The sequence below is a fragment of the Hoplias malabaricus genome, chromosome Y (genome assembly GCF_029633855.1).
Source record: "Hoplias malabaricus isolate fHopMal1 chromosome Y, fHopMal1.hap1, whole genome shotgun sequence".
Classification (NCBI taxonomy): Eukaryota; Metazoa; Chordata; class Actinopteri; order Characiformes; family Erythrinidae; genus Hoplias; species Hoplias malabaricus.
Genome location: NC_089820.1, coordinates 57075527 through 57100041, shown reverse-complemented (window position 1 = coordinate 57100041; position 24515 = coordinate 57075527). Strand labels below are relative to the sequence as shown.

Below are 24515 nucleotides of genomic sequence, written 5' to 3'. Positions count from 1 at the left end.
TTAACATGCAGCATATTAAATAAATATCAACCCACAGCATATTATTTAAATATACAGTACATTATTAATATCAACAAATTACTTATCAAAACTGATCAAAACATATTAATGAGCTATTATCCTACGGAATATTAATGAGATATCAACTTCCTGAACATTACGGTATATACATCTACTGCATATTAATGAGAAAGCAACGCTCTGAATAGTAATGGTATATAAACCTATTAAATAAACATATTAATTAGATATTAATATTCTGATTATTAATGATATATAAACCTACTGCATATTAATGAGATACCAACTTCCTGCACATTACGGTTTATACATCTACTGCATATTAATGAGAAAGCAACACTCTGAATAGTAATGGCATATAAACCTATTGAATAAACATATTAATTAGATATTAATATTCTGAATATTAATGATATGTTAACCCACTGCATATTAATGACATATCATAATAATGAGTTATTGACTTACAGCATATAAGTGATGACGCCAATGCTCCACATGTCAGTGGGAAAGGACACAAAGTCGTAGTTGACCACTTCGGGAGCCAAGAACTCAGGAGTTCCAAAGTTTACCTTCAGCTTCTCTCTGGGTCGATACCTGGAAATGATCAGAAACAGTGAGAAATGAGTGGCTCCAACTTCACTGCAGACATTTCAAAAGACAAAGGAGATTCTCGCTGGTGTGCTGCAGGTCTCCAGAGGTCAGCAGTCAATCGTTAAAGTCACTGCAGTACAATACAGGGGTGAAATATTCATAGACACGGTCCTTTCCTGAGTAACACATCTATGTTTCCTCACATATATTATTGACTAAAGGAGGCATGGCTGCTCTGTGACTGAGTGTAGTGTTACTCTTATAAAGAGAGGCATCTCTAGCTCTCTCAGGCAGTGAATGAAGTGGTTGTTAAAGCAACACTAAGCAATTATTTGGTATTTTTGCTCCTGAGCTCCCCCTACTGTGTAATTCACTTTTACAGCACTGTCCTGGTGTTTTCCTACCCTCCTCCAAATGTTCTATAGTGCAGTTTCTGCAGTGCTGAGTCCAACAGAGGCTCAATTCTCTGTATTACATCTCAGAAATTCTACCTAGTGTTGCTATACGTGAGTCATGGACATATCCAGACTGCTGTTGATGTAAATACTAAGCTATATCTGATATTTTATATCCTCTGGAGAGAGCCAGACAGAATATTTGTTCCATTCAGAACATTCGCTGGAAGATGTCTCCTCACCCAAAGCAATCTGGGCCAGTGACTCAGAGTTGTAGACAAATAAAAAACACAACACAATGTGCACCTTCCAGTTTAATTGTTCGGTAAAAGCTCAGCAGAGGCCCAGATGGGTCACGTGATCTCCTCATGTCAATCTCGCTCTCCTGAAAAAGGCTGTGGGCGGAGATGTGACGGTGGTCATGGTTACTAAACTGGGGTGTGGGGGCAGGATGATGAACCCGCGTTAGAGCGATGAATCACAGCGGACGCATCTCTCATGTATACAACTGGGGAGAATAATTACAGACAACTAAAAGGATCTCTTTCTCTCTCTCTGTCTCTCTCTCTCTCTCCCTCACTCTCTCTCTTGCTCTCTCTTTTTCCCTCTATCTTTTTCTCTATTGCTCTGCCTCTTTGCATCTCTCTCTCTCCCCCTCTCTGTCTTTCTCTCTCTCTCTCTGTGCCTTTTTTCACCGTCACTCTGCCTCTCCCTCTCTCTCTTTCTCTCTCTCTCTCTCTCTCTCTCTCTCTCTCTCTCTCTCTCTCTCTTTCTTTTATTTTCTTTTTCACTATCACTCTGAACATATCACTCTCTCTCCCAGCTCTGTCTCACTCTCTCTCTCTCTGTACCTCTTTTTCACTCACTTTCTTTTTCTCTATCACTCGCCCTCTCTATATTTCCTTCTCCCACCATCTCTCTCTCTCTCTCTCTCTCTCTCTCTCTCTCTCTCTTTCATTCTCTCTAAACATTTGCCTCTCTCTCCCCATCTGTCTGTCTTTTTTCACCATCACTCTGCCTCTCTCTCTCTCTCTCTCTCTCTCTCTCTCTCTTTCTTTCTTTTATTCTCTTTTTCACTATCACTCTGAACATTTGCCTCTCATACTCCTAGCTCCCTCTCTCTCTCTCTCTCTCTCTCTCTCTCTCTCTCTCTCTCTCTCTGTGACTCTTTTTCTCTATCACTCTGCCTCTCTATATCTCACCCCCGTCTATCTCTCTCGCTCTCTCTCTCTCTTTCTTACTTTGAACATTTGCCTCTCTTTCTCCCAGCTCTCTCTCTCTCTCTCTCTCTCTCTCTCTCTCTCTCTCTCTCTCTTTCTCTCTCTCTCTCTCTCTCTGTGACTTTTTTTCTATCCCTCTGCCTCTCTATATCTCACCCCCCCGTCTATCTGTCTCTCTCTCTCTCTCTCTCTCTCTCTCTCTGTGACTCTTTTTTTCTATCACTCTGCCTCTCTATATCTCACCCCACGTCTCTCTGTCTCTCTCTCTCTCTCTCTCTCTCTCTCTCTCTCTTTCTCTGTGACTCTTTTTCTCTATCACTCTGCCTCTCTATATCTCACGTCTCATAGACATCTCATGTCTATCTGTCTCTCTCTCTCTCTCTCTCTTTCTCTCTGCAGCAGCATCTCAAACATCTCCAGTGAATAAATGGATTCATCTGTTTGTGAAGCCAAAAGGTTTCTGCACTCACTTCCGCGCGAGTCCAAAGTCAATGATCTTGATCTGGTTCCCCGTGTTGCTGACGCACAGGATATTTTCAGGCTGTGGAAAAATAAAGAAATGAAAAGATGCTCAGTGCTAATAAAATAAATTAAACACAGAAAAAGAGCGGCTTAAATCTGAGTCGCACTGAAACTGTCAAATGCCAGGTTTTGTTCGGTTCCACATCCTGATACACACTATTCATACTTCCATATGGCATCCTCTGCACATTTTAGAGCAATATTTATAGAAGTTTAATTTACTGGAACACAAAAAAACATCTTCACAATCCCCATTAACTGCAATCCACCAAAGAAACTGTAGCTGAACATTAATGTGCAGAAGTGTCCCACCTTCACACCCACCGACTGATGAGGCTGGGCTTTTACTTTAATTAGATCTGCTCACTGTCCACCATCCTCAAACTGTACTTCATTAACACACTCGGAACGCACCACACACTCACTGTGCCTTCATTATTATTCATTCATACTGCTTTCCTTTTCACGCACGGCTTTGTCTTTGGCTCTGGTGTGTTCCCCTTTGGGGTCTTGGTTCTTCTCAAGGTTTCTTTCTCATGCTCTGAGGGAGTTTTTCCTGCCTCTATCACTTCAGCCGCACTCACCAGGAGCTAGGCCCTTAATTCTGTGGAGCTGCTTTGTGAAAACAGCAGGTGGAAAGAGCACTCGATATAAAACATTTAAATGAATCGAATTCAGTGGGAAGGAGTGTGACTTCTTATTTCTTTTTTCTGTTTTTTTTTCAGTCGGAGCCTCTCCATATGACTGCATTCTTCTACATGGAAAATGCAGCTTTAAACACTACAGCATTCAGTATCTGCGTTCCTGGAACATGATACTAGGCTTTGACATACGCACACACACTGTTTAGGCTCATCAATTACTCACATGTTCATGCTATAAATAACACACAACAGCATTCATTAACCTCACCCCTAATAGAGTCCTCACTCATTTGCATCTGTTACAGTCACACACCGCCTGATTTGCTCCTGTAAATGATCTGTTTATATGTTTCATTGATTTGCTGGAAATTTAAAGCTGTGTAAAAGACAGGGACCAATTTTTATTTCTTTCATTTCTGTCAAAAAACAGATTTTTCTGTTCTTGATTAAGAAATTATAGCTTACACAATTCAATTCAAAATTATAATATATATATATAAAGAAAATGGGGCATTGTTAAACATCTGTCCAAGACCTGGAACTCAACAGAACTCAGTAAAGTTGGGTTGAGTTGAATTGACTTGAAGTGAACTGAACCAAACTGAATTTAACAGAATTTAATTAAATTGAATTTAATCGAATTGAATCGAATCGAATTGAACGGAACTGAACTGTACTGAATTGATTTTTGTATGGGTTAAGTTTAAATCTGGATTAAATTGAACTGCATTTAGTTGAGTTGAACTAGAATTCAGTAAAGTTGGGTTGAGTTGAATTGTCTTGAACTGAGTTGAACTGAACTGAACCAAACTGAACTGAACAGAATTGAATTAAACTGAATTAAATTAAATTTAATCGAATCAAATAGAATAGAATTGAACTGAATTGAATTAATTTGAATTGAATTTAACTGAATTGAATTGAATTGAATCGAATCACATTGAATTGAACGGAACTGAACTGTACTGAATTGATTTTTGTATGGGTTAAGTTTAAATCTGGATTTAAGTGAACTGCATTTAGTTGAGTGGAACTAGAATTCAGTAAAGTTGGGCTGAGTTGAATTGTCTTGAACTGAGTTGAACTGAACTAAACCAAACTGAATTGAACAGAATTGAATTAAATTGAATTAAATTAAATTAAATTTAATCAAATCGAATCGAACTGAATTGAATTGAACAGAACTGAACTGAATTGAATCGAATTGAACGGAACTGAACAGAACAGAATTTTTGTATGGGTTAAGTTTAAATCTAGATTAAACTGAACTGCATTTAGTTGAGTTAAACTAGAATCAGTTAAGCTGCACTGAACGAACCTCGACTGTTTTCCGTTGATTCGTATTAAAATGAGTTGAGGTTGGTTGGTTAGAGTGGGTTAAGGTCAGGATTAATGAAACTGAACTAAACTGAACTGAACTGACAGGAGATATACACTAAGATCTGAACCGAGTTGAGTTGGACTGGACTGAGTTCAGTTGGACTGGACTGAAATGAGCGTAACTGAGTACAGCTTCACTGAGTGGTTTGGTTGGCTTAGGCTAAGTTAGAGTTACATTAAGTTGAACTGAATTGGACTGAGTTAAACTGAGTTGATTTGAAGGAAGTTGAACTGAGATAAGCTTCACTGAACTGAACTGATCTGGAGTTGAGTTGAGGGTCAGATTTAACAGGAGAGGTCACCTTCAGGTCGAGGTGGAGGATGTACTGCTGGTGTAGATACTGCACTCCTTCACAGATTTGCCGCACAAAGATGATGGCGTCCAGCTCCGTCAGATGATACTGTTCATCAACGATTCGGTCAAACAGCTCACCTCCCTCCACACTTCAACACACACACACACACACACACACACACACACACACACACAAACACACACAAAGAAGTGACATTTTAATATAAGGTTTGTTGGGCCTTTTGTTAAGAAATGGCACTTTTCTTTGTTGCACAAAGACAATGAGCGAGGGCCAAAAAAAAATCGCCTACACTTTTCAGTGACGTCCACATCAAGCCCAGAATGTTTCACACCAAAATATCGTTGCAGAAGTCATAAATAAGCATCCAGAGTCCTCACGGCAGCGAATCAGAGCCGTGTGAGGTGCAGTCTAACTGTGGAATAACAGTGAAGATGACACAGCATCACAGTGGTGTGAAGCAGAGCGTGTGGGAGCACCTAGTTCCTGTCAGCGAGAAGAGAACTGCTGAAAAACATGGTCAGTGAAAAGCAAATTTCTTGCAAATGAAGCTCTAATGGACGCTGTCACATTCAGCATCAAATAAACATTAATGAGCCAAAGCCTTCATCACTGAGCCGTCTGCACAAAAGACACCACAGGAAGGACATTTCTCATACTTCCACCTAAAAAATAAAGCCAGGCATAATAACCGTCTTGTCCTACCCTTCTCTCTCTCTCTCTCTCTCTCTCTCTCTCTCTGGACACTTTCAAACCTTTGAAAGCAAGGTTTATTGTTCCAAACTGAGCTTAACTTAATCAGTCATTAATTACCATGTATTTTCTATGAAAATAATAAGTGCAAATCTGACGTACTGAACCTCGATGTTCATTCACACTGTAAAACATTAATATAGTGTTACAGTAATTTACTCCAAGTCTATTTTTGTATTCCGAGGTCTAAAGGTGATGTAGAAACCATGGAGATCAAACTTTATATCCTTTCATCGGAGAGATTAAGCCCCTCCCAGCACTTGCAAAACAGCCCAAAGCACTGGAGTGATCACCACATTCACTACATCTCTCAGATACATTCAGTGACTATCCCTGTGCACAGAACAACAACACAACACACACTAATAATGAAACACTATTAATACACAAAAAAGAACAGCATAATCTGTCCCCTTTTTAAAACTAGGACACCTCCTACCGTCATTATTTCAATGTGAGAGCAGTAAGCTGAAGCCCACATCCATCTTTACCACCTTACAGTAAGTTCTTGTTAAAAGAGACTATCCCATAATTCCCACCTGCAAGGCGGGAATACACCCTGGAGGGGGCGCCAGTCCTTCACAGGGCGACACACACTCACACATTCACTCACACACTCACACCTACTGAGACTTTTGAGTCTCCAATCCACCTACCAACGTGTGTTTTTGGACTGTGGGAGGAAACCGGAGCACCCGGAGGAAACCCACGCAGACACAGGGAGAACACACCACACTCCTCACAGACAGTCACCTAGAGGAAACCCACGCAGACACAGGGAGAACACATCCCACTCCTCACAGACAGTCACCCGGAGGAAACCACGCAGACACAGGGAGAACACATCCCACTCCTCACAGACAGTCACCCGGAGGAAACCCACGCAGACACAGGGAGAACACACCACACTCCTCACAGACAGTCACCCGGAGGAAACCCATGCAGACACAGGGAGAACACACCACACTCCTCACAGACAGTCACCTGGAGGAAACCCACACAGACACAGAGAGAACACACCACACTCCTCACAGACAGTCACCCGGAGGAAACCCATGCAGACACAGGGAGAACACAGCACACTCCTCACAGACAGTCACCTGGAGGAAACCCACGCAGACACAGAGAGAACACACCACACTCCTCACAGACAGTCACCCGGAGCGGGACTCGAACCCACAACTTCCAGGACCCTGGAGTATAACCAACACATTCACACACAGACCATCACCACTGACTGTACTCACGTTATCTGTTATTATTCTAATACTAGCGGTTTTCTTTTAGCAAATAAATCTTACAGTTTTTTTTCGGTTTGAATCTCATTTCCTCCGGTTCCGAAAACTTGTCCACAGTACAGAATTTTTAACACAAAATAACGTAAAGGTCTCAACAAAAAAAAAAATAGTGTCACATCTATCAGCAATAACATTGTCCACTGTTTAATTTGAACACCCCCTGCCTCTTTACCCCTTCTTTCTCATATTAAAACCAACCTGTTACAGCTGTTCACTCTAAAAACTTCCCAAAATGTCCCCTGACATTATCTTCTGCTTTAAAAATAATGTAACATTTACACAAACATCTCCTCACACAGCTCAGCTACCTCACAGACCTCTGTCTGCTCTGAGCCAAAGTAAGAAAACACAGCTAAATGGGATTTCGCATACACAGATCACAACCAAATTGAGTTTGAGACAGTGGAGGTCAGCCCTGGGGAGAGAGGGCAGGAGTTCAGGGTGGTTTTGCTGTGGGCACAGAAGCCAGACCCCCAGCCCCTCCTGCCCCGGCTCCATCCTTCATCCAGCAAATGAAAACAGTCGTGGAAGAGAGGGAGGTAGGAGGTGACGGGGTGGTGGAGGGATGTAAAATCTTCATCACAGAAAAGTGAAGGGAGCGAGGGGGATGTATAGCGCGTGGAATGAGTTGGAGAAGGATCTTCGGGTGTAGTGTGGTTCTCAATTTTGCAGATGAAATATGAAATAATCCACTTGCAGGAAATTGGAAAGTCACTGGAAAATACGTTTCCAAACAGAGCCATAAAGAAATGATTTAAAGATAAAGATATTGAAAATGTGCAGCTGTCAAGAAGCAATTATTGAGAAATGGGAATGGACAGAAAAAAAGCACACCATCAGAGGTGGAAATCAAAGGATGGATGTGTGTGTGTGGGGGAGGGGGGGTGGGCTCCTGACCCCTCCCCATTTTCCTGGAAACCTGGAGAACTTGCTTCAGTACGGATACGGTGATTAAGTTGCGTAAAGGTTTATATATGGTACCCATGTCACTGCTTAGCATCTTCTTAAAGGGGAAGTATCCCCCCTCTTCCCCACAGTGGAACACAGTTCTGGGTCTTAACACAACGTCTGAGACCTGCTTCAGTCAAAACAGCACTGTGATTGGAGAGACTGAGACGAGGGGCGGGGCAATTCTAAAGTTTCCGTGTCTGATGTCAGAAGTAGAGCAAACTCATTTTATCCCATGTTTAGGCTACAGAAAATTGACTTGGGTGGTCTTGTTTCACAGTGTTTGGGTTGGTAGGTTCCAGATCTCCATTTTAATGTGCATATGCAATAAAATATGCTTCTTTAAAATAATGTTGTTTCCCTGTTCTTCCTTTTGGTTGCGCAACTGTTCTCCCTTCAGAAATGACTCTGTTATGAAATGGCCCTATTCAAGTCCTGTTCTGTATCATGTCCATGTTCTTTGCTGTGTTTTGGTCACGTGTATGTTGTTGTTTTGCTGATCCTTGCCTCGTTCCTTGGCCATGGCCCACACCGGTGAGCTGTGAGTGGGCTCACAGGTGCTTCCTATTGTACTCCTCTATAAAAGCTCCTTGTGTGCTCCTTGACACCACTGCCTTTATTTGTTATAGATGTTTCCTCAGATCACTTCCACGTTTCTTATTGTTCGTGCAGGTTATTGTCCCCTGTCTGTCCAGTAAATATCCACCTCTGCATAGGCGTCCGCCCTCTCCTTTCTCTGTCCCTTCAGAGACCCACGCAACCTTGACGCATTCTGTCTGTCCTCGCAGCCGCGAACTGAAATATCTGCCTATGCACACCATGCAGATAACTATCACCTGCAGATTTCTTGGAAACACTGAAAGCAAGTCTCGTGAAAGAGTAGGAGACGGAATGAAGGAAAAAGGCAGTATTTTGTTGTTGTAAAATGTTGTTGTGAGTTGTTGAGGTTTGTGGGTAATTTAGTGCAGTGACATTTTGCGACAAGCCTCTGAATGGCTCGCTAATGACAAGTTAGAGATCCGATGTGATGTAGCTCTGGTATAAGTTGTAGGTTTCTGCGAGAAGCAATTAGAAGCATTTAGTGAGAAATGTTCACTCACTATTCCATGATGAGAGTAAGGTTGGTGCGAGACTCAAAAGCATCGTACAGCTGGATCAGATTCACATGGCTCAACTGGTTCATGACCCCAATCTCATTCTTTACCTCATCCTAGAGAGAGAGAGAGAGAGAGAGAGAGAGAGAGAGAGAGAGAGAGAGAGAGAGAGAGAGAGAGAAGAGAGCAATAGCAAGAGAGAGAGAGAGAGAGAGAAGAGAGCAATAGCAAGAGAGAGAGAGAGAGAGAGAGAGAGAGAGAGAGAAGAGAGCAATAGCAAGAGAGAGAGAGAGAGAGAGAGAGAGAGAGAGAGAGAGAGAGAAGAGCAATAGCAAGAGAGAGAGAGAGAGAGAGAAGAGAGCAATAGCAAGAGAGAGAGAGAGAGAGAGAGAAGAGAGCAATAGCAAGAGAGAAGAGAGAGAGAGAGAGAGATAGAGAGAGAGCAATAGCAAGAGAGAGAGCGTGAGAGAGAGAGATAGAGAGCGAGAGAGAGCGAGAGAGAGAGCAATAGAGAGCGAGAGTGATAGAGAGAGAAAGAGAGAGAGTCAACAAACAACACAGAAGGAAATGAATCATGCCATTAAATGCTGCACATTTGTCCTTAATAGTGTTTTGTGTGTGTGTGTGTGTGTGTACATGAGGACCATAACGTGGTCCTGGTATAGTGTGAACCAAAACCAGGCTACACGCTCACATTGTGAAGACTTAGCTGGTCCCCACAATGTAAGCTACGGTTGGGTTAGGGTTAAGATTTAGTGAGTAGTATTTGCATTCACAGATACTAGTTTGTGTTTTTGTGTGTCTTAAAGTGTGTGTTTGTGTGTCTTAAAGTGTGTGTTTGCGTGTTTTTAATGCCCTAAATCCTATCACCGGCCTGATTTCAGCATCGTTTTTACAGCGGAGACGTTGTGGTGTGATGAGGTCAGTTCTAATTCTCTGAAGGACAGGGGCTATTTGGGTTATTCGAGATTGCGTGGTGAATTGTTGGAAGTGGAGCCCGTGTCGCAGAGAGCAGCGAGAGCCACAATTTAGACACTTTTGGAGAGATCGAGGCTGACAGCCGTGCAGGGCCTGTAATTGGCCGGCTCATTTTCTATGGCTTTAATACCCTCCTTGCTCTCAAACGAGCCCCGGAAATCCTTTCAGTTATCATATCTCAGGATGATCCGTGTGTATTCTCCTGTGTAGTGGACAGAGGTGGACCCGGGACCATTTCCTCATCCGCCATTCTCTCGGAAAGAGTGCCTTGATGAGGGCGGAAAGGGCTCAGGCTGCTTCTGACGTCTCTTCTAATCTTCACCTGCCCATTAGGCCTCGTTCAGACCCACATAACGCCGCGCTCCTAGAGATCAGCCGTGGACGGGTGTGGACTGATGTGTTGTTGTCTGAGCAGACAGCAGAGCGCTAAAACTCTCATTAGACAAGATTAGAGTCACTCGAGGAAAGCTGAGGATGCCACAATCACACAGAACAACAACAGAGCTCCGAAACCTGCCCAAGCCCAGGAAAACGTGTGTGTGAAGATGTGCTTGTTTTCTGCATTTTTAGGGATTAAAAAACAGCCTGATTATGGAGAAAAAGATGGCCCTGAACATTTGCAAAAGCACAGCTTGGCTCTTATTAATCTATAATAAGGTTATTTAGTGCTTCCATGTTTACAGAGATGAGGAATCAGAGCACACCCTTAATTCATTACGTTTCCAGCTCAAACAGCCTTCAAGCTCAAGCCATTCATTCGCAGGACGTCTTTCTGAAGAGGTTAGATCATGTACTTGTAGAAGGCTGAATCTTGAAGATGTGGGGAAACTGATTTCTGAAAAAAGCTGAAAGCAAATCTGCTGAAAAGAGTGGAGGCAGTTACAGAGGTAAAGGATGGATGCAGTAAACATGGGAGATGTTTATATTATAGTTAGCTCTTGAGGGGTTTGTGTTTCTTTTAAAATGTAAATATATGTTTTCAAATTTTCCTGACTACAGAGTAATTTGCACATGACGGGTGTCTGCAACTGTTGATTTAAGTGTGTGTGTGTGTGTGTGTGTGTGTGTGTGTGTGTGTGTGTGTGTGTGTGTGTGTTTTGTGTTGGGCCCTTTTGTTAAGTTCTCATTAGATGTCATCAATAATAAATCTGTTCGCTGGAACAGAGCTTGAGACAGACTGGAGCAGAAAGAGAGAGAGAGAGAGAGAGAGAGAGAGAGAGAGAGAGAGAGAGAGAGAGAGAGAGAGAGAGAGAGAGAGAGAGAGAGAGAAAGAAAGAGACTGAGGGAGTGATGTAGAATGAGAGACAGAAAAACGAGAGTGGGGAGAGAGTGTAAGAAAGTTTGATAATGAAGTAAAAAGTGTGAGAAGTGAAAAGAGAGAGAGAGAGAGAGAGAGAGAGAGGAGAGAGAGAGAGAGTGAGAGAGGGAGAGAGTGAGAGAGAGAGAGAGAGAGAGAGAGAAAGAGACAGAGAGAGAGAGAGAGAGAGATAGAGAGAGATAGATAGATAGATAGATAGATAGATAGATAGATAGATAGATAGATAGATAGAGAGAGATAGATAGAGAGAGAGAGAGAGAGAGGAGAGTGAGAGAGAGAGAGAAAGAGATAGAGAGATAGATAGATAGAGAGAGATAGATAGATAGATAGATAGATAGATAGATAGAGAGAGAGAGAGAGAGAGAGAGAGAGAGAGAGAGAGAGAAAGAGAATGGTGTGAGTGCACACAGCCAGAAGATGTAGAGAGAGAGAAAGAGATAGATAGATAGATAGATAGAGAGAGAGAGAGAGAGAGAGAGAGAGAGAGAGAGAGAGAGAGAGAGAGAGAGAGAGAGAGAATGGCGTGAGCGCACACAAGCCAGAAGCTGGAGAGAGAGAGAAAGAGCAAACATTAACATAAAAGCTGCTTTTAAAGTCAGTGAGATGAGTGAGAGAAGAGAGGGAATGTTATTGTTTGCGGTTTGTTTGTTTGTTGTTGGTGTTTGTTGTTGTTGTTTATTGTCTTGGCTCTTTATTACTCACCCTTTCTTTCATCCCCTTCACTTTTATGATCTTGGCAGCCAGCGTGAGTCCTGAGGAGAGTTCAGCACATTTGTGCACCTGTCCAAAACGCCCCCTGGGGAAACAAACGCGTCCACAGGTGTGAGTGTGTGAGTGACTGGCTGAGTGAGTGTGTGAAACTGTGCATAGGTGTGTGTGTGAGGGATGAGAGGGTGAGTGTGTGAGTGACTGGCTGAGTGAGTGTGTGAAACTGTGCATAGGTGTGTGTGTGAGGGATGAGAGGGTGAGTGTGTGAGTGACTGGCTGAGTGAGTGTGTGAAACTGTGCATAGGTGTGTGTGTGAGGGATGAGAGGGTGAGTGTGTGAGTGAATCGATGAGTGACTGAAACTCTCCACAATGTGTGTGTGTGTGTGACAGATTGGGTGAGTTTGTAAAACTGTAGATTTGTAGACAGGTGTGAGTGTGTGAGTGACTGGGTGAGTGTGTGAAACTGCCATAGGTGTGAGTGTGTGAGAGATGAGAGGGTGAGTGTGTGAGTGACTGTCCAGGGTGTGGTCCTGCCTTGCACCCAGTGATTCTGAGTAGCCTCTGCACCCACAGTGAGAATGAACAGGATGAAGGAGTCACAGAAGATGAATGAATGAATAAGTGAATGCATTTGAGTTCTTCAGGTTGAATGGAGATCTCTGTACAAATCTTACAATGGCCACAGTCCCCCCCCCCGTCATGCCATGCATTCATTCATTCATTGTCTGTAACCCTTATCCAGTTCAGGGTCGCGGTGGGTCCAGAGCCTACCTGGAATCATTCTGCACAAGGCGGGAATACACCCTGGAGGGGGCGCCAGTCCTTCACAGGGCAACACAGACACACACATTTACTCACACACTCACACCTACGGACACTTTTGAGTCGCCAATCCAACTACAAACGTGTGTTTTTGGTCTGTGGAAGGATACCGGAGCGGAGCACCCGGAGGAAACCCACGCGAACACGGGGAGAACACACTAAACTCCTCACAGACAGTCACCCGGAGCGGGAATCGAACCCACAACCTCCAGGCCCCTGGAGCTGTGTGACTGCGACACTAACCTGCTGCGCCACCATGCCGCCCCCGTCATGCCATAATTACATTTAAATAAATCTATGCAGCTGTAAAAACTCTAGAAACCTAAGAGTATTTCCCTCTCCACCTCAGGAGTCTGTGACTCAAAATAAAGCAGAGGGAAACAGACCTGCTCCGCACCAACCCAAAATAAACTGTGTCCATGACGAGCCCGAAACATGCTGCTGAGTATTTGTGCCCACATGGGGGGTGGGGATCAGGGGATAGAGACTGCGGACATGTGCCAGTTGTTCAACTCCAACACAACACATTATTTACCCCCAGCGTGTGTTATCAGCAACCGTTTCCTCCGGAGCTCTCCTCCCCCCGGACCCCTGCAGAGGCCGTGTGTTTATCTCTGGACGGTGGCTTTATCTGCAGTGTTTTTGTCGGGGGTCGTAGCTGAGTAAATGCCAAGTTGACAGAGCACAGATAGCACCAGACTATAATTACCAGCGCTGTTTCTACCACATGGATGCGCTTCTGTATTTAACAGTCTCTATATCAACTATACTTTCAATATTAGGTGTACAAATAAGCTTTAAAGAACCATTGCGTATAACTGTGATTCAAAATTCACATATTCTCCCCCTCTTTTGTAATTTTATGGTAATCACATCCTTGTTTCTACACTGTCCACTGGCAGACACTGTAGTCCTGTAGCACCGCCCCCTTCAGGGGCCCCCACAGACCACCACAGAGCAGGTATTATTATTATTACTATTATTATTATTATTATTTGAGTAGAGGAGTAGCTTTTTGGTCTGTGGACTATTCTCAGTGCAGCAGTGACACAGAGGAGTTTAAAACTCCAGCAGCACTGCTGTGTCTGATCCACTCTACATCAGCACAACACACACTAACACACCACCACCACGTCAGTGTCACTGCAGCGCTGAGAATGATCCACCACCACATCACACCTGCTCTGTGGGGGTCCTGAGCCCTGAAGAATAGAATGAAAGTGAGCTAGTTAAGTATGCAGAGCAACACAGTTCACCTGTATGGTCAGTGGAGCTGAGAGAATGGAGAGTGAGTGTAGAAACAAGGAGGTTATTTTAATGTTAAGGTGGGGGAAGTGTTCTGGGTTGTTGCCTGTGGATGTGGAAGGTGAAGCACCCTTGTCCCTCAGCAGGGGCAGGTCTTGGATGAGAGAGGGAGGTGACGAGGGGGTGGTGGGGGGTGAGGTTTTGTTGTCACAGGGGGCTGAGGGTAGAGAGGGGGGTTTGGAATGTGTAGAGGAAGGAGCTTCGAGATGTGGTCTGTTATAACTCCATTTCGTTTTAGGTTTTCTTTCTAGGAGCATTAGGTTTCTGCAGTTTTTGTTGAATTAAGCTGTAGAACTGCAGAAGTGCGGATGTAGACAGGATACAGACATGCACTTAATCTTTAAGTGCAGTGGAACGAGTGTGGGCTTTTCCTGTGTGTGAGAGTGGTATGTTGTGGTGTGTTGTAGTTGTTGTTGATGAGAGAGTTAAGCTTCCCACCCCCCTTTTTGCGGCTCATGTCTGTGGTGATGAGATTTGTTTTACAGTGTTTCTGAATTTGCAGTGAGGCAGTTGTGGCCTAAAGGGTAATGAAGCCAACACAGGATCAGAACGTCACCGGAATTTGGGGTTGGGTAAAGGACTGGTGCTGTCTTCTCCCTCAACATCCAAGGCTGAAGTGCCTTTGAGCAAGGCAGATCAATTCCGAAATAGCTGCTGTCCAAAGTAAAATATGGATCTCCAAAATAGTAACTTTACATGCATTCATTGTCTGTAACCCTTATTCAGTTGAGGGTGGCGGTGGGTCCGGAGCCTACCTGGAATCACTGGGTGCAAGGCAGGAATACACCCTGGAGGGGGCGCCAGTCCTTCACAGGGCGCCACACATTCACTCACACCTACTGAAACTTTTGAGTCTCCAATCCACCTACCAACATGTGTTTTTGGAGCGTGGGAGGAAACCGGAGCACCCGGAGGAAACCCACACAGACACAGGGAGAACACACCACACTCCTCACAGACAGTCACCCGGAGAAAACCCACGCAGACACAGGGAGAACACACCACACTCCTCACAGACAGTCACTAAGAGGAAACCCACGCGGACACAGGGAGAACACACCACACTCCTCACAGACAGTCACTCAGAGGAAACCCACGCGGACACAGGGAGAACACACCACATTCCTCACAGACAGTCACCCGGAGGAAACCCACACAGACACAGGGAGAACACACCACACTCCTCACAGACAGTGACTCAGAGGAAACCCACGCGGACACAGGGAGAACACACCACACTCCTCACAGACAGTCACTCAGAGGAAACCCACGCGGACACAGGGAGAACACACCACATTCCTCACAGACAGTCACCCGGAGGAAACCCACACAGACACAGGGAGAACACACCACACTCCTCACAGACAGTGACTCAGAGGAAACCCACGCGGACACAGGGAGAACACACCACACTCCTCACAGACAGTCACTCAGAGGAAACCCACGCGGACACAGGGAGAACACACCACATTCCTCACAGACAGTCACCCGGAGGAAACCCACACAGACACAGGGAGAACACACCACACTCCTCACAGACAGTGACTCAGAGGAAACCCACGCGGACACAGGGAGAACACACCACAACCCTCACAGACAGTCACCCGGAGAAAACCCACGCAGACACAGGGAGAACACACCACACTCCTCACAGACAGTCACTAAGAGGAAACCCACGCGGACACAGGGAGAACACACCACATTCCTCACAGACAGTCACCCGGAGGAAACCCACACAGACACAGGGAGAACACACCACACTCCTCACAGACAGTCACTCAGAGGAAACCCACGCGGACACAGGGAGAACACACCACATTCCTCACAGACAGTCACCCGGAGGAAACCCACACAGACACAGGGAGAACACACCACACTCCTCACAGACAGTGACTCAGAGGAAACCCACGCGGACACAGGGAGAACACACCACAACCCTCACAGACAGTCACCCGGAGGAAACCCACACAGACACAGGGAGAACACACCACACTCCTCACAGACAGTCACCCGGAGAAAACCCACGCAGACACAGGGAGAACACACCACACTCCTCACAGACAGTCACTAAGAGGAAACCCACGCGGACACAGGGAGAACACACCACACTCCTCACAGACAGTCACTCAGAGGAAACCCACGCGGACACAGGGAGAACACACCACATTCCTCACAGACAGTCACCCGGAGGAAACCCACACAGACACAGGGAGAACACACCACACTCCTCACAGACAGTGACTCAGAGGAAACCCACGCGGACACAGGGAGAACACACCACACTCCTCACAGACAGTCACTCAGAGGAAACCCACGCGGACACAGGGAGAACACACCACATTCCTCACAGACAGTCACCCGGAGGAAACCCACACAGACACAGGGAGAACACACCACACTCCTCACAGACAGTGACTCAGAGGAAACCCACGCGGACACAGGGAGAACACACCACACTCCTCACAGACAGTCACTCAGAGGAAACCCACGCGGACACAGGGAGAACACACCACATTCCTCACAGACAGTCACCCGGAGGAAACCCACACAGACACAGGGAGAACACACCACACTCCTCACAGACAGTGACTCAGAGGAAACCCACGCGGACACAGGGAGAACACACCACACTCCTCACAGACAGTCACTCAGAGGAAACCCACGCGGACACAGGGAGAACACACCACATTCCTCATTGACAGTCACCCGGAGGAAACCCACACAGACACAGGGAGAACACACCACACTCCTCACAGACAGTGACTCAGAGGAAACCCACGCGGACACAGGGAGAACACACCACAACCCTCACAGACAGTCACCCGGAGGAAACCCACGCAGACACAGAGAGAACACACCACACTCCTTACAGACACTCATCCAAAGGAAGGCAGTCACCCGGAGGAAACCCACGCAGACACAGGGAGAACACACCACACTCCTCACAGACATTCACCCAGAGGAAACCCACTCAGACACAGAGAGAACACACCACACTCCTCAAAGACAGTCACCGAAAGGAAACCCACGCAGACACAGGGAGAACACACCACACTCCTCACAGACAGTCACCTAGAGCAGGACTTGAACCCACAACTTACAGGTCCCTGGAGCTGTGAGAGAGACACTACGTGCTGTACCACTGTGTAGCCCAATACAGGAGAAGGAATTTTAACTTTCATTGGAAGTCAGTGTAAAAAAACTTTTATTCCAAGTAATTTTGAAGCATTTCTATTGGTTTTTTCATTGTGAAATTTTCACACGTTACATGACACATTTTTTTGGATAGTGACAAAATATTCCATGGCACAAGGGTGTTTCCTACCCATAATCACTAATGTGTGTGCGTTTTCATGGCCTTGTTTTCAATTCTACACACTTGCTGTATTTGGAAAACAAAGAAAACATAAAATGTGCCCCGTAGAAACAATATGGCTCATTTTTAATTAAATGCTGTTTTCCCCAGAGATGTTAAAGTGACACTAAGTAGCATTTGGTGTTTGTTTTTTTTCCTGGGCTCCCCCTATGTGGGATGGATGTGAGGATGTGAGGTGGCCACCATTTTCCATATGAATATATACATGGAGTGAAATATATAAGTATTACAGTGTCTTTATACTGTGATCCCATTTCGGTGCACCGTAACTAACAAGCAAGTCTTTTGCAGTTGACTTTCTGATGTCTTCAACCCACAAACATCAGAGTCCAACTAGTAATTGGACAGCTGGCTTTTCTCTGGTGTCTTGGCATTTTATATGTCACTGCAATGTTTATTAGCATACAAGAGAGTTAACAAAAGGTCTTCAGCTTCAGTTTCTCCACATGATGACCACGGAAGGGTCAGCGCGAGTAAAGCAGGACCCAATGAGGCTGAAAAATCAGACAAAGCATCCAGAGACTGAGCCAAAAATCATCCAGCTGTCACATTGTTAAAGAGCAGGGACACAATGGAGAGCTTAGCAATGCAAAACAACCTGGCAGACCACAAGAGGCTACACAACACAAGACAATCACAACGCACACGGCACAAAGCAGAGCTGTCCAGAAATGTCCAGGGACGCGGGAGTGTCAAAGACAGCCATAAAGAGAAGAAGCGGTGTGATCTCAGAGGATTTAACACGAGATGAGGACCTCTCGCGCTCCTCAGGAACTAAAATACTGGGTTACACTCGGCTAAAAAAGTAGATAAAAGTCTTCAGAGATGTGGTAAAGTCTTTTAAAATGAGTGCGATACATTCTTTTCCCCCTGCAGCTTTCTCTGAGGAAGTCCACCTGGGAAATGTATGTGCAGCACAAAGTGTTCGGCTACTGTTTAGTTTAATAATGCCTAAAGCTCATAGGATTTGTGAGGCTTTTATGATTTAGTTTCATTGTTTGTTTTTAATCTGATTGATTTTATTAGTTCATTTCACTGTGAAATTGGCTCGCTGCTTGTGTGTGTATGATCTGATCCGAGAGATGAAGTGTACACAATGAAAATTATGATTATGATTATGAAAATTATACTTTTAACACAAACAAATGTAATGCATATGAAAGAGGCCATATACACGAATCAACCATAACATTATGACCACCTCCTTGTTTTTACGCTCAGGGTCCATTCTCTCAGCTCCACCAACCACACAGGAGAACTTTGTAGTTCTACAGTTGCAGGCTGTAGGTCGTGTACAGCTCAGTGGTGCACCTCAGTTCTGAAGTTGTCATTTTCAATTAAAATTCATTAGGGTCCAGTTAGAGAAAATATTCCGAAGCCAAGATCTGGAGCATGTCCTTTACGTTAAAATAACCTTGTAGTTATAGCAACATTTTATGTCATTAACAACCGAATGTCAAATCAATTACACTTTCAATTATATCTCAATATATTTCAACAAGATTTATATATAAATATTTCCCTGATTTAGATAAAATTTACAAATAAAACAATGATTTTGAAAAACTAAATGCATGTTTTAAATAATGTACCCAATGACCGGCAGTTGCGGTTGACTTTACTGCTTTTCCATAACCAGTGATCTGATTGGCTCTTATTGCTAGAGAGCGGGACTTTATCCGTTAACAGCCAGCTCTTTATACTGAAGGGCAGGACTTTATCCATAAACAGGATCCATGTTCAGCATTATGAGAATTTCAACCAGTAATCGTTCCCTTATTTTTAAAGTTTCTGGTTTTAACTCACACAACACTGTCATGTGAAAGTGTATCAAAAGAGCTTTTATCACTGGTCACTCATTGGAGTTACAGCGCTCATCATAAAGCACAGATCTGATTGGCTGAGGAGCCTCACGTGTGATATGCAGGAACACATGTGATTGGTCTGTGAGTTTCCTGGAGCGCTGAACCTGAGCTGTGATGACTAGAAGAGTCACAACCACTTCAAACACACACTCTACTCAAAATCAAACAGCTCTTAATAGTTTATCAGTTACAGGTCCAGGTCCGGATCGGACAGTGTCTGGGTCCAGAATCGTGACCCCTGCTTTAAGGAATATGATTTGACCTGAAATGACCACAAACGAACTACGCTCTGCCTCTCTCACTAACAATGTATTTATTATACTCACACATTTTAGGTGGAGTCTCAGCCTTTTCTGTTTGCTCAGTAGTTGATTTTTATTCTAACTTCATGAGCTGAGGCACTGATGCAGTGTATTACTTTGCCACGCCACACTCTCAGTTAATTTCCAATTTGGACAAAGTGTAAGGACCGTTTCAGATTTTTGAGTGTACTGTAATTGTGTGTTGTTTTAAACTTGGTGAACAACATTTATCTGGAGAGTTCACAGTCTTCTTCCGCTCTTTGACAGATCAATACAATCTGAATATGTTTGTTGATCCGTACGTATCCGAAAGTTTAATTTTTGTCCTCCACTAGTTGTTTATCATGGACTAACAGGTTGTTTTCTATTGCTAAATTCACCATTGTGCCCTAGCATCTCAATAATGTGGCAAATGCTGGCACATCTAATGTTTTGGCTCTATCTCTGGTCAGTTTTCAGCCTCATTATGTCCACTGGCATTAAAACCTGCTTTGTCTTCCTTCATTTCTCATTCTGAGAGGCAACGACAACCAATGCCAGATGCAAAGGCCACATCTAGAATCAAATCCGGACCTTTAGCTCGCTCTCTTGTGCATGAATTAATGATGCAGCAACATATAGCTGTGCAGGAAACAACTGTGCAGCCAACTGTCCATTTACTGGTTGGGGTTGGGTGATGTCAGTGGGTCACAGTCTTGAGGCAGTGATGGAAAAGATTTGAAGGTTATAAACATGCTAATTTGATGTAGGATTTTGTTAATTTGTCCTACAGTAGAACCACAAACTGGGAAAGATTTATACAAGGTTTACATATCACTGAATTAAGTTTTCTCAAGCCCTTTCCTACCCTCCTCCAAAAGGTACACAATGCAATTTCTGCAGTGCTCAATCCAGAGTAGCAACAACATAGGCTCTGTTCTCCCTATTACAGCTCAGTGGTACAGCAGGTAGTGTCTCTGTCACAGCTCCTGGAGGTTATGGGTTTGAGTCCCGCTCCGGGTGACTGTCTGTGAGGAGTGTGGTGTGTTCTCCCTGTGTTTGCGTGGGTTTTCTCCGGGTGACTGTCTGTGAGGAGTGTGGTGTGTTCTCCCTGTGTCTGCGTGGGTTTCCTCCAGGTGACTGTCTGTGAGGAGTGTGGTGTGTTCTCCCTGTGTCTGCGTGGGTTTCCTCCAGGTGACTGTCTGTGAGGAGTGTGGTGTGTTCTCCCTGTGTCTGCATGGGTTTCCTCCGGGTGACTGTCTGTGAGGAGTGTGGTGTGTTCTCCCTGTGTCTGTGTGGGTTTCCTCCGGGTGACTGTCTGTGAGGAGTGTGGTGTGTTCTCCCTGTGTCTGAGTGGGTTTCCTCCGGGTGACTGTCTGTGAGGAGTGTGGTGTGTTCTCCCTGTGTCTGCGTGGGTTTCCTCTGGGTGACTGTGAGGAGTGTGGTGTGTTCTCCCTGTGTCTGCGTGGGTTTCCTCTAGGTGCTCCAGTTTCCTCCCATGCTCCAAAACACATTGGTAGGTGGATTGGTGACTCAAAAGTGTCCGTAGGTGTGAGTGTGTGAGTGAATGTGTGAGTGTGTGTCTCCCTCCACCTTGTGCCCAGTGATTGTGGGTAGGCTCCAGACCCACCATGACCCTGAACTGGATAACCGCTTACAGAAAATGGGCAATTAGAAACCACATTTACCAGCCTTAAAGGAAAAGGATTTCTTATTATAAAAGATAGAGTGTGAGAAAGCGGGAAGTAAGATTGAAATGTAATACTGAACTATGAATATTTTGGGCATAAAGTGGATTGAAAGCATTCAATCAAAAAGCTAGAGCTGTGTGGGATGTGGGGCCTTAAAAAAGAATGTCCATTGCCATGATTGAGGACACTGATGTACACTCACCCTCCCAGCAGCTCGTTGGGCTTGACCGCGTAATAGCAGCCCATGGGAACCTGCTTGGCGCTGACAATGCGGTGCTCAAAAGGGGCCGGACAAGGCGGACAGTCGTCTGGAAAAACAGAGAGTTGAAATAGGATCATGAAATATGTAACTGTTTCTGAGAGGAGGGTCTGTACTGTGTTAAACCAAAGCTCCATTATTAATAAACAAATTAATTCATATATTTATTTACAGCAATGTTTCTGCTTCTATGTTCTTCTGTAGCTGCCGTAAATAAATAAGATAGCTTTGGTTTAACATTGTACACACAAATATTAGCAAATAATTTCTGAGAAGGTTTGACTGCTGATATTTTGATGTATGTTTCTATCAAATGCAGCTCACAAGAGATAAGACATCAAAGTGCTTTATAGTCCCTGAATGCCCAGTTGCTGCTGCATGGAATGTGTCCCCCACATAGGAGCTGCCTGTCATTGCTCCTTTAAACAGTGGACAATGTAAGACACTGCCAGGTTGAAGATGCAACTGCATACGAGAACATATATGACACAAAGGAGCAGCCTAAATATCATTACAGTTTCTATGTTATGATTGGTTATGATCTGTAGTTGTTTATTTAAGGTCGTTAAAGTAGCTACCATCCACTGGTGGCGCTGTTTTAATCTAATCAACACACACTCTCTTTACTGAACCTGAAGAAGAATCACAGAAACAGTGCTGTAAACTGCTGTGGGAGAACGTTACACAGGAGACAATCCTGCAGCCCCTGACCTTCTGGTGATTACATATAGGCTACGGCTTATGGTTAGGATTAGGATTAGGGTTAGAGTTAAGGTTAGGTTTGGAGGCAGGTTTAAGGCTGATTATGTAGGCATCTGTAATTTAGGTATGTTTTCAATGGGCAGAATTCAATTTTGTACACAATACATCAAATTCAAAAAGGAGATCTCCTTAATGTCTCTCTAGTTTCTCCTACAGAACAATAAGATCAGACGGAAAAGCAAAGGAGACTTTAGCATAAGTCTCCTGTTGTTCAAATGTGTCTCCTGAGATAAAGACCTAAGTGATCTCATGAGTGTCTCCTCATTTTTAGTGGAGATCTCAGTTATGCTACAAACTGTGTTGAGATTCATCTCTCTCTCTCTCTCTCTCTCTCTCTCTCTCTCTCATTTCTTATGTCTCCTTTATGTCTCATTCATCTTCTACAAAGGAATATTAGGAGAATCACCATTACGTCTCCTGAGCCTTTAGGGAGCAACCTATGAGCAATACATTTTTCCTCTGGGATGGTCGTTTTTGTCAGAAACATGTCGTCCAGGCTGGACTACGGCCTTCCAGCAGGTTTATAAGTAATGACACAGACCAGTTTTCACATTAAAGCCAGGCACTGTGTCAGAATGTGGCTGTAGCTGATATTACACTCTCCAGCGCTGACTGAGATTCTGTGAACTGATCTATTGACTGCTCAGAATGGACAGCTGCTAGCGAGAGGCTGCCAAGTTATTCAGTTCATCTTTGTTACAAGTTTAGCTTGAGATGCTCTCACGTCAGATTGAACGCAATGCACCATTTCCATAACTGCTCTTCATGTGCAGGCTTACATATTAATATAAATCTTCATTATTCATGTTAATAACTAATGTAAATGAGTCATTAACTACTGCAGCGATTAACCCTGGAGTTACTCAGGAAGGCTTTCACTCACACCGTGATAACTAACATCCGATAAAGCTTTTCTCACTAATCCAGCTTGGAATAGCACTCAATATTCTCTTAAAACTACTACACTTCAAACATAAGGGAAGGGCTCACGTACAGAAGTTTCTCACATCTATCAACCAGTGAGTGAGCACCGCGCTCCAAACACCATCCAACATCACACCACCACCACGTCCACCATCATCATCATCATCATCATCATCACACAGCTTCAAACACCAGCAAAGGGTTCACTTGAAGATACACAACTTCTGCTCACATTTTCATTGTAAATGATGACACAGATGAAAAGCTGAGGGCCCCTGAGGCCAAACCATGTCCCCAGTAGTCTCGGGTTATAAAGACCAGGCCGGTGTAAGGTATGTGGTTAAGAGTTATGAGTCCTTAGGGAATAAACTATTAATTCCTCTGAAGCACTTCCTAATCCCAAGCCTGGGGAACCACTTCCCCGCAGAGTTTCAGCTGTTCTCTGCCTGGATCAGATATTCTGAGGCAAGGAATAGTTGAGATGGTGCAAGGTACGCAGGTCCCCAAGAGCAGGTTTAAGAAACACCTGAGAATTTCAGTAAGGGATGGAAGGAATCTTAGTTGTTTGAAACGTTTGAAAAAAGAAATTCAGCTATGTGTTTCTCATAAATCAGAGTCATTCACATTGGTCTGTGGAAAATACACTGCTCCAGAGAAACTCCCCGACTCTGGAGAGTGTCCTCACTCTTATGTTGAATCATTTGAATACACTTTCTATAGCTGAAGACATACTACAGGGCTGAGTTTTAAAGGGGACATATTTTGTAAAATTACTCGTTCAGTGCATTGGCACATTAATGTTTATCTGGATTTCACCAACACACACACTGTGAAACAAGATCAATCCCAGTCCATGTTCTGAGGGCTAAACATTGGATAAAACGAGCCGTTCTGATTCTGCTCTATATATGATGTCAAGTGCAGAGGGTTTAGAATGGCCCCACCCCTCGTCTAAGTCTGTCCAATCACAGTGCTGGACCCGCGTTTATGTGACAGTGCAAAGACAAGGTTAAACGTAGCAAAACAGAAACAACAGGTGCAG

The 24515-nt window shown here is 44.3% G+C and overlaps 1 protein-coding gene across 1 annotated transcript in view; it reads right to left on the bottom strand.

The window, feature by feature from the left end:
* The window catches only part of LOC136678478 (myosin light chain kinase 3-like), a 56106-nt gene that overhangs the window by 15372 nt on the left and 16219 nt on the right, over positions 1–24515 (bottom strand). Inside the window, exons 6-11 of the mRNA XM_066656531.1 lie at positions 21731–21836; positions 12182–12275; positions 9190–9299; positions 5079–5220; positions 2701–2771; positions 490–618 (exon numbers count right to left, since the gene is read on the bottom strand). Of these exons, the coding sequence (XP_066512628.1) occupies positions 490–618; positions 2701–2771; positions 5079–5220; positions 9190–9299; positions 12182–12275; positions 21731–21836 (652 nt within the window). The remainder of the gene's footprint in view (positions 1–489; positions 619–2700; positions 2772–5078; positions 5221–9189; positions 9300–12181; positions 12276–21730; positions 21837–24515) is intronic.